At 39.1% G+C, this 14,454-nt stretch overlaps 1 protein-coding gene across 1 annotated transcript; it reads left to right on the top strand.

The window, feature by feature from the left end:
- The first annotated feature begins 9,719 nt into the window (after positions 1-9,719).
- Positions 9,720-11,161, top strand: LOC103992032 (protein MONOCULM 1-like). The gene has a single exon (XM_009411591.3). It carries the CDS (start codon positions 9,928-9,930, stop codon positions 11,140-11,142), a length of 1,215 nt encoding a protein of 404 aa, XP_009409866.2. The 5' UTR covers positions 9,720-9,927; the 3' UTR covers positions 11,143-11,161.
- The last annotated feature ends 3,293 nt before the right edge of the window (positions 11,162-14,454 follow it).

Below are 14,454 nucleotides of genomic sequence, written 5' to 3'. Positions count from 1 at the left end.
TAAATTTATGTGGGCAGCCAAACAAAGAACAACTCAGATAGAGGACATTTTTACCACAAGAGAAAATATTTCTTCAAAGTCAATACCTTTCTTCTGACTAAATCCTTTCACAACTAGTCGTGTCTTGTATCTTTGTTGTGAGCTATTATTTTCGGTCTTCAATTTGTAAACCCATTCATTCTCGAGAGCTTTCTTCTTTTTAGGTAACTTTACCAAGTCATAGGAGTGGTTTTCAAGTAAGGATCTTATCTCTTCTTACATGGCTTTAACCCACTCATTCTTATGCTCATGTAGAATAGCTTCTTAGTAAGTTTTTGGCTCTCCCCCATTAGTAAGCATAACATACTCATGTGGAGGATATCTGGTAGATGGTTGTCGCTCTCTAGTGGATCTTCTCAATAGAATCTCAACTGGTGGTGGAGGTCCTTATTCAGTTGGTTCAACATCATCAGTTGTAGGAGTCTCATCACTGACATTCTCACCATAATCTTCTTGTTCATTTCCCTCATGATCATCATGAACTATAGGTGAAGGAATTAGACCCAACTAGACCCAAACTCCAAGGAATATAAACAAAGGTTTTTGGCTTATCAACATTATCACCATCATTAAACAATTGGTCTTCAAGAAACATAACATCTCTACTTCTAATAATCTTCTTATTCACTGGATCTCATAATCTGTATCCAAACTCTTCATGACCATATCCCAAGAAGATATATGCTTTTGCCTTATCATCAAGCTTGGACCTCTCATCTTTGAGAACATGAACAAATGCTTTACACCCAAAGACTCTCAAGTGATTATAAGATATATCTTTTCCTTTCTATACTCTCTGAAACATCACCTTTCAAAGGAACTGATGGAGAAAGATTTATCAGGCAACTATAGTTCTCATAGCCTCCTCCCAAAATGACTTAAGTAACTTGGCATGGGAAAGCATACACCTAATCCTTTCTTCAATAGTTTTATTCATCCTTTTTGCCACACCGTTCTACTGAGGAGTTTTAGGAATTGTTTTTCTCAACCCTGATACCATGAAACCTACAATAATTCTTAAAAGGGCTCTTATACTCGCCACCATTATCTACTTCAACACACTTTAGCTTTTTGCTAGTTTCTCTTTCTACACTGACATGAAACTCTTTGAAAACATCGAGTACCTGGTCTTTATATTTCAAAGCAAAAGCTCAAACTTTTCTAGAATGATCATCAATAAAAGTAACAAAATAAAGAGCACCTCCAAGAGTTCTAGTCTGTATAGTACAGACATTAGTATGAACTAAATCAATAACATCTGATCTTCTATATGATGGATATGTATGAAATATAACTCTTTGTGTTTTTCTAGCTAAGCAATGATCACAAGATTTAAGAGATGTACCTCGTAACTCTGGTAAGAACTGCTTTTTAGTAAGAGTTTGAAGTCCATTCTCGCTGATATAACTAAGTCTCTTGTGCCAAAGATCTATACTTTCACCCTTCTTAATTGGTATTAATCTCTCCTTTATGTAGCTTAGCTTCCATGATATAAAAAGAGTTAAGCTTCTTTTCTCTTGCCACAATTAAAGAACCTTTAGTAAGTTTTTATTTACTTTCACTAAAATAATTAGTGCAGCGGAAAACTTTCGTCGGTTATAATCTAATTCCGTCGAAAACAGTTTCAAAGATCTTTAAATTGAAAGCATACGAAAGTGTAGTTGATGTAAAGCAATGAAGACAATTTGCAATTAAGATAAATAGCAGAAAGTAAATACAAACTAAGATTTAGAGTGGTTCGGTCAATCTTGACCGACATCCACTTTTGGCTTCCTCCTCCGACGAGGTCACTGATGTCCACTAGAGGCTTTCCTTCAATAGGCAAAGGCCAATCACCTTTTACACCCCTCTTCTCCTTTTATCGGGTTTAGGAGACAACCCTTACAAACACTCACTTACTCCTCTCTAAACGGAATTCTAAGTTTAAGGCTAAAGGAGGGAACTCTCAAGTGATTTCTACAGTGTTTCTTTGCTTTTAGACTCTCTATGCTTATGTGCTTTAACCAGGGATGAGAGGGGTATTTATAGGCTTCAAGTTGATTCAAACTTGGAACCTAAAACTTTCCCATCCCGGGTTCCCCGGGCACGGGCGATACCACTGCCTACGCTGGGCGGTACCACCGTCCAGTGTCAGTCTGACTGACAATGCCCTAGCGGTACCACCGCCTGAGGCGTAGTGTTGGGTAGTACCACCGCCCATACTAGTGGTACCATCGCCTGACATAGCCTCGAAAACTGTGCCACGACGGTAAGACTTCTTGGGGCATTGTTTGGGCTTCTTATTGGGCTCAACACAGTTCTTATATGGGCCTAGCTAGCCCCTAATTGGGTTTGCCCAAATCCAAGCTCAATTACGTGCTAACTACGAAATCCTAAGACATTTGCTAAGCAAAACAAGTCCTTATGTCTATTCTTCCGGCGAGCTTCCGACAAACTTCCAGCGAACTCTTGGACTTTACGACGATCTCCCTGGCGAGTTCCAACGAGCTTCTTTGGCAAACTTCGAGACTTCTCGGCTGGTTCCTCCAGAACTTCCGACGAACGTCTGAACTTCCGATGAACTCTCGAACTCTCAACGTAGTCACGTCCTTGACTCTAGGACTTCAATTTGCTTTATTCCGTACTATCATAGTTAATCCTGCACATGTAAAAACACACTTCGATTTAAACAATTAATACTAAGCATTAATCAAGTTGTCCGGCATGTCATTGGTCCTTTGACGCTTCGTCCGATTCTTCAGCGCATCGTCCTCTCTTGCAGCCTATTGCCTAATCAATCAGTTGACTCCGCAACTCTGATACCCTTGGCGCAATGTCCGCTCTTCTTGGCCCGATGTCTGAATCCACGGCTCGAAGCCTTCTATCGATACATCGACTGATCCATCGGCCCGACGTCCAATCTTCTGACATGTTCCTCCAGCCCAATTGGATGATATTGAAACCAAGAATGAAAGATCTCTTGTATTGCAAAGATTTGTATGGACCTTTGTAGGGGGATAGTGCAAAACCCACAACTATGACAAGTGATGAGTGGAAGAGGTTAGATCAAAAAACAGTTAGGTTTATTCGACAATGGCTTGATGATAGTGTCTTTCACCATGTTTCTACTAAAATTTTTGTATATTCTCTTTGAAAAAAGTTGAAAAGTCTCTATGAAAGAAAAACAGCTAGTAACAAAGTTTTTTTTATCAAAAAACTTGTGAACCTAAAATATAGAGAGGGTGCTTCTATTGCTGAGCATTTGAATGAAATGTAGAGTATTACTAACCAGTTATCCTCTATGAAAATGTCTCTTGATAATGAGTTATAGGCATTGTTACTTCTCAGTTCATTACTAGAAAGTTAGGAGACACTAGTGGTTTCCCTCAGTAATTTTGCGCCGGATGATGTTGTCATCATGAGTCAAGTAAAAAGCAGTTTGTTGAATGAGAAGTTGAGAAGAAAGAATTCAGCAACATCTAAGAATAATTCATAGGTACTTATCTCAGAGAACAGAGGAAGGTCCAAGTCTAAAAGAAAGGACATTACAAGAACCAATGTAAGCAACCTAAGAAGAGCAAGAAAAAGGGAAAAGAAGTGGAGTCTACATAGTCAAAGGATAATACTACAACTATAGTACAGGGTGGTGATTATTTGATTTTGTCTCCTTTTGATGATATTTTTTTCTTGTGTGTGTTAGGATCTTGAGTGGGTGATTAACACAGGTGCTTCTTATCATGCTACACCACGGAGGGAGTTCTTTTCTACATACAAGTTTGGAAATTTTGGTGTTGTCAAGATGGGCAACTATGGTACAGCAAACATCATTGGCATAGGTGATATCCATTTAAAGACCAACCTTGGCTATAAGTTAGTGCTTAAAGATGTGAGGCATGTGGTTAACTTGAGGCTGAATTTAATTTCAATTAGAAGACTAGATGATGAAGACTATGATAACATATTTTACAAAGGGCAATGAAAGCTTAGTAAGGGTTCTCTTATTATGGTTAGTGGAAAGAAATGTCATACTTTGTATAGGTTGCAGGCCAAAGCTTATGGTGAACGAGAAGGGGCTGCAAGCTTTTTCCAAGAGAGAGGTATTGCCAGACCTCAGAGGTACTCATATGAACCCTTGTATTGATTGTTTGGCTGGTAAACAACATAGAGTTTCATTTGTTAGTCCTACTTTGTCTAGAAAAATGCATGCTTTAGACCATGTTTATATAGATGTATGTGGCCATTTGAGGATAAAAACTCCTGATGGATCTGTTGATGTTCCTGGTATAAGTGGTGCACTTTATTTTGTCACTTTTATAGATGATTTTTTTAGGAAAGTTTGGGCCTATGCTTTGAAGACCAAAGATTATGTGATTAATGTCTTCAAAGAGTTTCATGCTAGGATTGAAAAAGAGATAGAAAGGCAATTGAAATGCATAAGATCAGATAATGGTGGTGAGTGCATAGGATTATTTAATTATTATTACAGGTCGCATGGCATCCAACATGATATGATAGTTCCTGGTACACCTCAGCATAATGCTATTGTAGAGAGAATGAACCACACTATTATGGAAAAGATCAGATGTATACTTTCACAAGCCAAGCTACCTAAAAAGTTTTGGGATGAAGCTTTAAGGACTGCAGTTGATGAGATCAACTTATCACCATGTACAACCCTAGATGGTGATGTTGTAGAGCATGTATGGTCAGGAAAAGATGTTTCCTAGAGGCATTTGAGAGTGTTTAGTTATCGTGCATTTGCACATGTTCCAAACAATGAGAGGTCTAAGTTGGATAGTAAGACTAAATAATATATTTTTCTTGGTTACTCACGTGATCGGTTTGGTTATAGGCTTTGAGATCCAGAAAAGTAGAAAATATTTAGAAGCAGAGATATAGTTTTCTTTGAGGATCAAACATTTGAGGATATGAAGAAGAAAACACCAACCAAGATTTCTACAGAATGATTAGCAGATTGTGACCTAGTTACTCCTCCAGTATATCAGGGTGATGGGGGAGATATGCAGGAAGATAGTGTAGAGCTTGATGTTGATCTACCTGCAGGACATGTTGAGCAAGAAGAAGTTGGAGAGCAACTTCCCGTAGAACCTCAGTTGAGAAGATCTTCTAGACAACGTCAACCATCTAGAAGATACTCTACAGATGAGTATGTGATACTTACTGATGCAGGTAAACCAGAGAGTTACCAAGAAGCAGTTGAAAGTAAGCAAAAAGATAAGTGGTTAGTTGCTATGCAGGAAGAGATGGATGCTCTTCAAAAGAACCATACTTATGTTTTGGTACTACTACGAAATGGAATGAAGACCTTACCAAAAGAAAGACAGGAGATATACCAACAGCTGGTCGACATGGCTTCACATTGAGAAGTCATGAGACAGTTTCCCTTATGGGCTAAAGGGGGAGGTTGTTGGGTTGACAGCCCATATTCAGCCCAGGCTTTATCAGCCCACAACTCATTCCCTCTTAATCTAACCCTAATTTCTATTAGAGGGGGTGTGGTGGCTATGAAAATAGGCATAAATAGTGCAGCAACGAGGGCAACAGTGACGTGATCCTTGTAGCAACAAAAAGGAGGAGAAAAAGATAAAAATCCAAGGAGAAAGAAAGGGAAGAAAACAAGGACAACGCAGAGAGACCGCTCTCAATCATCCAATAGTGTTCTCATCTCAGGTTAGATCAAATCTACAATAGATTCTTACTGTGATTACTTAGGAAGAATTAGGGAGGATTTAGAATATTGAGCACAATGATGCAATCCTTATATCCCAGTTGTAGCGGATTATCTCTAGTTTATCTCGTGATTTTTACCCTTCAAAATTTTTATGTATATTTTAATATTTTATTTGATTATGATTTCATTTAATTTCGTTGTATATTATGATCTGTTAATATTTATTCATATATAGAAGTTATTTCTCTTTATATTTCGCTAATATATGTTTGATCTTTTCATATTTCTAACGTAAAGTTATATGTCCCTTTCACGAAAAGACGGTTCTCAGTATGTGATGGCATCCATCCATAGTGAATTGACTGCTTTCTACGATTCTGACTTATACAGCAACATCCTGTTCAGGATGGAATTGCATTTCCAAGCTTAACATTTTACATGCAAGTTTACATCGATCGACGAGGATATATTACGAAGCATATGCCACAAGTCTTCCAAGTCAATTTCATTTATCTCAAGTAATCGATATATTATGAATAAAAAGTGTGAGAAGACGCCATCATCATTTTGTAATATCCATGAAATTTATTTAGAATTTAAGTATAATTATCAGTAGCTCCGATAACCATTTGATTCCAATCGGAACAAAATCAAAATTGAATCGATTTAACGATTTATTGATTCCAAACCGAATTAGAAGTAGTTGAATCGACACTTAGAAACCAAAACAGATGGTTTCGGAATCAAATCGTTGGTTCTATGATTTTAAAATTTTAATTATTTAGAAATAAAATTATAATTTTTTTATATTTTTAATTATTTTAAATTAAAAAAAATAAAATAAATAATAAATTAACGATTCGAATCGAACCATCGGTTGCTCTTATTGGTTAGATTCCATTTCGGTTCTTGATTTTAGAAAAGCGGAACTGTCAATTCCCTCCAGAATTATTATGATCAGAAATAATTAAAAAAATAAAATAAAATAAAGTATTAGGACAATTTAGTACATAACTAATCTATAGTTTCTCGAAACTAATCTTTCTTTTTCTCAAACCAGGAAAACAGTCTCTTGTGATGATTCTAAGATTAAGGTAAGTATTTGATGACTTTTATTTGGCTTGGTTTCAAGACTAAAACATATATGCTTTTAACTAATAAAATTATATGATTTTTAAGTATTGAATGAATTATTGGTTCTTTTTAGATATCTATTTTGATATTGTGTTCATTTAAAATGATCAAAAAAATATTTGATTATTATAGTTTTAAATATTATATTATTTATGATGCTTATTGATTTTAAATTATTTAGTTAATTGGCTAATATATATATATTTTAAAAAAATATATAAATTAATTATTAATCTTCAAATATGTAAAGTAAAGTAATATATTGGATTTATAAGAAGATCACACCATCATATTTGGAAGATCTTTATATAATCTGTCAAGTCGGATCAATCTATTAATGTCACGAGTGATGCAAAAGTCTGAGACAACACATGCACAACGGTGGTGGCATAACAATCTTATCTTTGATCGGGGAACCTACTGAAAGAAAGATTTGAGTTAATCGTAAGGTAGTGTGTTTTAGCTCACACTCCCTTTATTTGCCACAAAAAACATAATGTCACCAATCAACTCGATCCAAAGCATCCTAAACATAATAATCATTTTCATTTGTAGCTCAAGAGCGAAAATTAAGAACCTAATGGGATATAAAGAGAAATAACTTTTGTATATGAACAAATACTAGCAGGCCATGATATGCAGCGGAATTAAATGAAATCACAATCAAATAGAAAAGATATACGTGGAAAATACTTCCAATGTGAATAATAAAAATCACGGGGCAAACTAGAGATAATCCACTTTGAGAATAATGAATATACAAATCTCAATCTCTTGCTCTAAACCCTAACAACAATCACAGGAGAATAATTGGGATATAAGGATCATGTCACTATCCACAATATCTAAAACCTCCCCAAGTAATCACAACAAAAATAACAAAAATTTACTGTAGATTTGATCTAACCTGAGATGAGAACACTGCTAGATGATTGAAAACAATCTCTCTGCGTTTTTCTTCACATCTTTTCTGCTGCGAAGATCTCCACCTTGTTGCCCTCGTTTCTACCCTATTTATGCAGTATTTGGCAGCCATCACACCCCCCTAATGTTAATTAAGATTAGGTTAAGAGGGGATGAGATGTGGGCTGATAAAACCTACATCGGGCTGAATATGGCCTGTCAGCCCAACAGAACCACCATTTAGGCTCGGGGACTCTTTGCAATGGCCTATTCCTTTTTTGGATGGCCAATGCTACATCCTCTATTTCATTTAGTCCCTTGTATGCCAAGATTAATGCCGTCCAAAAAAGAATAAAAATTCTCTCTAAGTGGATCCGAGGTCAAGACATCTTTGTTGTATAAAGACTAGTATCAAGAATTATTCTTTAATGTTCGAATTAAGTTTTTTAAAAATAAATTTGAGAGAAAAAACTAATATCTAATCTTGATAATTATACTTGTATAATCATCGTCCTCCTCTAACCACTTGCGATTAGGGAGATTATTTTTATAATAAAAAATATTCGATTTTTTTTACTAGCATGATGTATTTAGATTATTATTATTATTATTATTATTTTGTTATTTTCTAGTAATATGATGGTGTCGACACATGAATAAAGTGAAACATTTCTCATACCACTTTGTACATCATCGTCCATCTCGAGGATGCATATAGTGCAAGGATAGTAGCAACGTTTTGTATCATCGTTCATCTCAACGGGTCACCTCTTGTATTAACCATTTTCCCTTTTTGTTGTGTTCATTTGTGCTACTTTTTCTCCTCTTTTTTTTTTTTTCTTCTTCTTTTCCGTCTCTGAGCCTTGAAACATCCTATTTGATTACTTGCCAGTTCTGACGTGCAGTGAACCTTTTCGATAATTAAGATTTATCAATGTTTTAATGTTAGAAAATATTTATATGTAAAAAGAGGATAAAAAATAGTCTCGAGAGAATCTATTAACTTGAAACTTCTTTTGGATTGAATTGATATTAATTCTAATTAGTATGATTCATTGTTCAACAAAGAATTTCTAAGAGGAGATAGTTGGAGGATGGACTTGAGATGATAATCAGAAACTGTTGCTGCTTTTGTTTGTCTGTTTAGGTATCTTCTCACTGATCTGTGTTTTTCTTTCATCCCATTGTGTTATAGATTGTCCTGTTGCTGCTTGTTCTCATTAACTTCTACTTTTTCCTCTCTCTTTAATCTCCACACGATTTGAGCTTTTGTGGCACGAAGAATTGGCCTACATCTCCTCTGATGTTGCCTAGACAAACCTCCTTGTTCACCATCTTCTACTGAGAGGAGGGGAAACGAAGGAAGAAGAGAACATCTTGGTTGTCTGATATAAAGCGCCACATCAATGGTGATCGGAGGCTGTGGGCCTGGAAAAGCATTCCATCCGTTTGGCACATGTGCTTTCCCATGGTCCTCTAATATTCCATTTGTTTGCTACTTAGTTTCAGAGTTCAACGAGAGAGTAAGCAATGATAGAAGGTGGACTATTTGGATCTGCTTCTTTTTCTTTGTTGCTGCTATTGGATCTGTGGATGATCGCTTGTTCTAAGGTCTTGCTTGTTGGGGATAGTAGGAGGGATCTACAAGAAAGCCATCAATGAAGACCCCACAATTGGGTAATAGAACCGAAAGAGCAATGGAGCTGGGAGAGGGCGTGCAGCCTCAGTAAAAGAGACACAATAAAAAGAAGAAAAGAAAGGATTAGGAGACACAGAAATCTCCAGACTGTTACAGAAGATTGATACTCTTGATGTCTCCCTTTCGGATATGGGTCATTCTTTTAGCTGCTCTCCTTGCAGATACCATGTGTCCTCCTAATCTATTGCATCCCAACAATGTTAGAATTATCCACCCTTGGCAAATTACTAGAGAGAGAGAGAGAGAGAGAGAGAGAGAGAGAGATGGGACACGGAGAAGAGTGGATCTGGATACAAGTTGCCAAGCTCTGCTACTGCAACAACTAGAACTACTTCTACAACTATCACTCCCCACAACAGTGGATGTCCTGTGAAGGGAGCTGCTACATCTCGACATGTTCTGTTCAGACTTAGGGATGCAAGCCCCAAAACTCTCCCTTTCCCCTTGTTCTCCACCTTCATCCCACGTCCACTTCTGAGACATGCTTAGCTCACTCAAGACCGATGGAGGAGGAGCTCAAGATACCCACCTTCATCCCGATCCTCACCATCCGAATCCTCAACCTGGCCTGATCTCCTCGACTGTCAATGCACGGCAATTACTGATCAGCTGTGCCGAGCTCGTCCACTGCGGCGACCTCCCCGCTGCTGAACGTGCGATCTCCATCCTCACCGCAGCAGCAGCCCCCTATGGCGACTCCATCGACCGCCTCATCCGCCAGTTCTGCCGTGCCCTCTCTGTACGCATTGGCAGGGTTTCTCCTTCCGCCGCCTCCTTGGGGTCCCTCCAATCATCCTACTTGTTGTTCAATCAGATGACCCCATTCCTCCGCTTCTCGCACCTCACTGCAAACCAGGCCATCCTTGAGGCTGTGGATGGCCACCGCCACATCCACATCCTCGACTTCGACACCTACTACGGCCTGCAGTGGCCGCCCCTCCTCCAGGCCATCGCCGACCGCTCTGACCCTGGTGATCCTCCCTTCATCCGTATCTCTGGCACCGGAAGCAGCCTCGAAACCCTCCAACGCACCGGTGACCGGCTTCGAAATTTCGCCCACTCTTTGGGCCTAGAATTCCAGTTCCACCCTCTTCTCCTCCCTCCTTCCGTTCACTCCACTAACACCAGTTACAATTTCACCCCATCTTGTTTACAATTCCATCCCAGCGAGACTCTTGTAGTGAACTGTGTGCTGTTCTTGCACAAGCTACAGAGAGAGGACGGAAATGACGATGGATCTCGGAAGCTGCAGGCATTTCTTCGAACTATACGAGTGATGAACCCATCGGTGGTCACGGTGGCAGAGAGAGAAACAGTACACAGCTCGCGGAGCTTCATGCAGAGGTTCGTGGAGGCCCTGGACTACTACACGGCAGTGTTCGAGGCATTGGAGGCGACGCTGCCTCCGACAAGTGAGGAGAGAATGGCGGTGGAGCAGGTGTGGCTGGGGCGGGAGATCGAAAGCATCGTGGGTGGGGAGGGCGACGGGCGGAGGGAGCGGCACGAGCGGTGGGATAGTCTAATGCGCGATGCCGGATTCTCGAGTCTCGCTCCCAGCACCTTCGCCGTGTCGCAGGCGCGGCTGCTGCTCCGCTTGCATTATCCTTCAGAAGGGTATCAGCTCCAACTGGTGAGGGATTCCTTTCTCTTGGGTTGGCACAGCAGGCACCTCTTCTCTGTGTCTTCTTGGCACTAAAAGGCTACTTTCATTTGAAGTGGATTCTGGGATTATTGGAGATGCGATCAAAAATGAGGACGAGGGACGGAAGTTATAAGATACATCTATACATATATATATATATATATATATATATATATATGATCTTGGCTAGAAACCCTAACCCTAGCTTGGCCTATATTCTAACGGGAGGAGGGAGGCAGCAAGGGGATAACGTACGCACGTTGCATGGGAAACCTTGGATTTGTGAACACAATCGACAAGTGCCTTCCTGCCTTCACGTAGGGTTTTCTCCCTTGCTTCTTTGATCTTTTATGTCTTTGAACTGTAGCGAGATCATGTACTCCATGTAGATTGGTCTGCATTGATTGTTGCGCTTTTTGGTTCAATTATTACGACATTTCATGCAGGGTATCATTGCAGTATGCTGCTGTTATATATCTCTCTTTCTTCAGATTATGCTGCTAATTGGCACTCACCAGAGTCCTCTCTCTGCTAATTGGATCACTTTCTCATTGATGGTCATGCTTGATCACCACTACATATTATCACATAGATTGAGCAAGCTTTCGTCTTAGAAAAGGAAAAAATGAAAGAAAATAGAGTCCAGCTATTTGTCATGTGTCTAAAAAGATGTTATCTGTTCTTCCCTTGTGCGCCTGTCTGAAATAAATGCCTCTTAGTATCCAGTGAAAGTGCATCATTTCTCCATGCCAACCTGCTTAAATCCTGCTTGCAGTTCCCTTTAAGCAAAATCATGGTTACTCGCAAGACCAAACTTTTGCCAACCTCCTTTAATTTACTCCACCTTTTGGCATAAGTCATTCCACTCGGAGGACCTTTTCCTTGGGATCTTCCATGTCCGATGAGCTTTCATGATTGCCTACCTGCAAAGCTAGGGCTTGTCGAATAAAATGGAACCTTTTGTGAGAAATAAGAAAACAGGACTCAAAATTGCTAGAAACATTGGATTTATGTATCCTCGAAAGATAGACAGAAAAAGAGAGGGGCAGTCAAGATAGTCTACATTTTCTATTATTGCTGATGTACATTTCTTTTTCTGTCTTCCTTGTTGTAAGGACTTTTAGGCTAAATAGTATAGATAGATGAAGGGCTTATCCAGTTTTCATTGTTATATCTGAGATTGATATGGAGACCATTGAAGATATATTCTTTTTATGGTTATATGGTTGTTTGTGATGGTCCTGAGTTACTTTGTCCTTAATTACTTTAATCTTTTCTTATTAGCATTCTCTCTTTAGTTTTAGTGTAGTTGAGATTCTTATCATAATACATGTAGACTTTCAAGCTATTCATCTAAATTTGTCTGTTATTTGTTCTGTGCTTGTCACTCTACTTCTCCATAACAGTAGTCACATGCAGATTGATTTGTGTCAAACGCAGATACCTCCTTATACAACGCAATATACTGCATGTATCATGCTCTCATTGTCATGGAACAGAAGGAAGTAAAGTATCATCAATTGAATCAGCTGAAACTGGATTAACTGATTCAAGCATAACTATCATCAATTGGTTTCTCTTATGATGTGAATCAAGAAAACAATGCCATGTGGAGGTGGTTCTTCTTGGAGAAACCAGAAAGGGTTGGCAAGAAGGGGAAGCAGTGTAGACAAAGCTGTTGTACAAGTGAAAAAGATAAGATTCTACGTTTGTTTGTGTAGTGATTGAATGGGAGGAAGGACAAGATATGATGAGATTACTGCTAAGAACTGGGCTTCTTCTTTCCCTCTCTTGGTAGAAAGAGTGGAGAGACACACACCCTAAACTTTCTTGTTCGTGTCCAAATGCAAATGCCAACACTCAGGAAGGAGACATCACGCCCATGTGTGTGGTGTGTACGTACCGGGGGGACAAAGGCATAGAAGCTAAACATGTCCATCGTACAACTTCGAGTAGAAATCCTTTCTGTACCACGTACAATGATTCATTGATTTCGTTGGCTACCAGAGGGATCTGATATTAATGCAGAATCCAACATTCCCGCAATTATTGTACTCGATGCAACCACTCCTCTTCTTCTTTTCCTTGCTCCCAAGCTCGTTGGGTTAAGTCCCTTCATGCAAGTCATGCACTTCATCATTTACAGGTTAGAACATGCAGCTCATGTTTCTAAGAGTGATGTGTTCCATCATTGGACCGGGGAGAGTTAAACGCGGATGTATGTTCATGGCTAAGCATGCTAATGGTGGATTTGTTGCGGTGAATTAATACTGAAAACATTGCCACCACTACTTCCCATCTTTCAACTGGTACATGAAGAATACAAATCTGGAGTGCTTTTACAACTGTCAATTATCTATAAAAACGACATCCGATAGGGCCACAGTGTAGTTCACCAGCCTTTGAGATGAGGCTCACATGGACATGGATTGACTTGTCCTCAGTTGACTGAATGTGTGATATACATATATATTTATATATGTATATATACATATATATATATATATATATGTATGTATATATATATGTATATATATACATGTATATATATATATGTATATATATGCATGTATACATATATATATATATATATATATGTATATGTATATATATATACCTAACTGGACTTTTGGAAAACAGCAAGTTATATGTATGCTGTACCCAAATCTAATCAAGATCTGAGCCAATTAAATCTGAAAGTAAGATGGTGTGGAACTCAGATTCATACGCTTAATGGCCCAGCAGTAGTGTCTCTCAGATGAAGAATGAGACACGGGAGCAACAAGAAAGCGCCCGTTGCGTGTTGGCGTTTCAGTGTGTCTGACACAGAAAGATCCTCCGGCGATTCTAAAGCCACTCGTCGCAGCAGCAGCTGTGGGAACCGTGAAAGCGCTGTTTGCTCCTCTTTTGCTACAGTGCTCCGACATCTGATGCGCAGCAGCAATCAGAAAGCATGGGAGTTCGTGGTCCACCAAGCACCAGCACAGGGGAGGACGAGCTCAGCTTCCATTAGTGAGTGATCCTATCTGGGCATCTTGTGCATTCCTCTCACAGGATCACATGAGAAATTAACTCTGGCTTCTTAGATCTCTGAGAGGAAACCACCGGAAGCCAGTGTTAATAATGGATTCCCCAGCTGGTGACAGGGATGTAACAAAGCCACTCTTAGTGCATGCTTCCAAGTGATCGGAGTGTTTGTATATGGGCAGACCTGTGAAAAGTGGTACGTGTGAAAGTCGCACACGATGGAGGTCTGATGCTCCAAGAGGCATGTTTCTGGATGACTACGACAGATCTACATGAAGATTAGTGATGCTCCAAGAGGCATGTTTCTGGTTGACTAGGACAGATCTACATGAAGATTAT

Source organism: Musa acuminata, chromosome BXJ3-7 (genome assembly GCF_036884655.1).
Source record: "Musa acuminata AAA Group cultivar baxijiao chromosome BXJ3-7, Cavendish_Baxijiao_AAA, whole genome shotgun sequence".
In the NCBI taxonomy this organism is placed as follows: domain Eukaryota; kingdom Viridiplantae; phylum Streptophyta; class Magnoliopsida; order Zingiberales; family Musaceae; genus Musa; species Musa acuminata.
This window is presented reverse-complemented; position numbering and strand designations above follow the sequence as displayed.

Coding starts and splice junctions, on each gene's coding strand:
- LOC103992032 (XM_009411591.3), top strand. CDS start 9,928: ATGCTTAGCTCACTCAAGACCGATGGAGGAGGAGCTCAAGATACCCAC.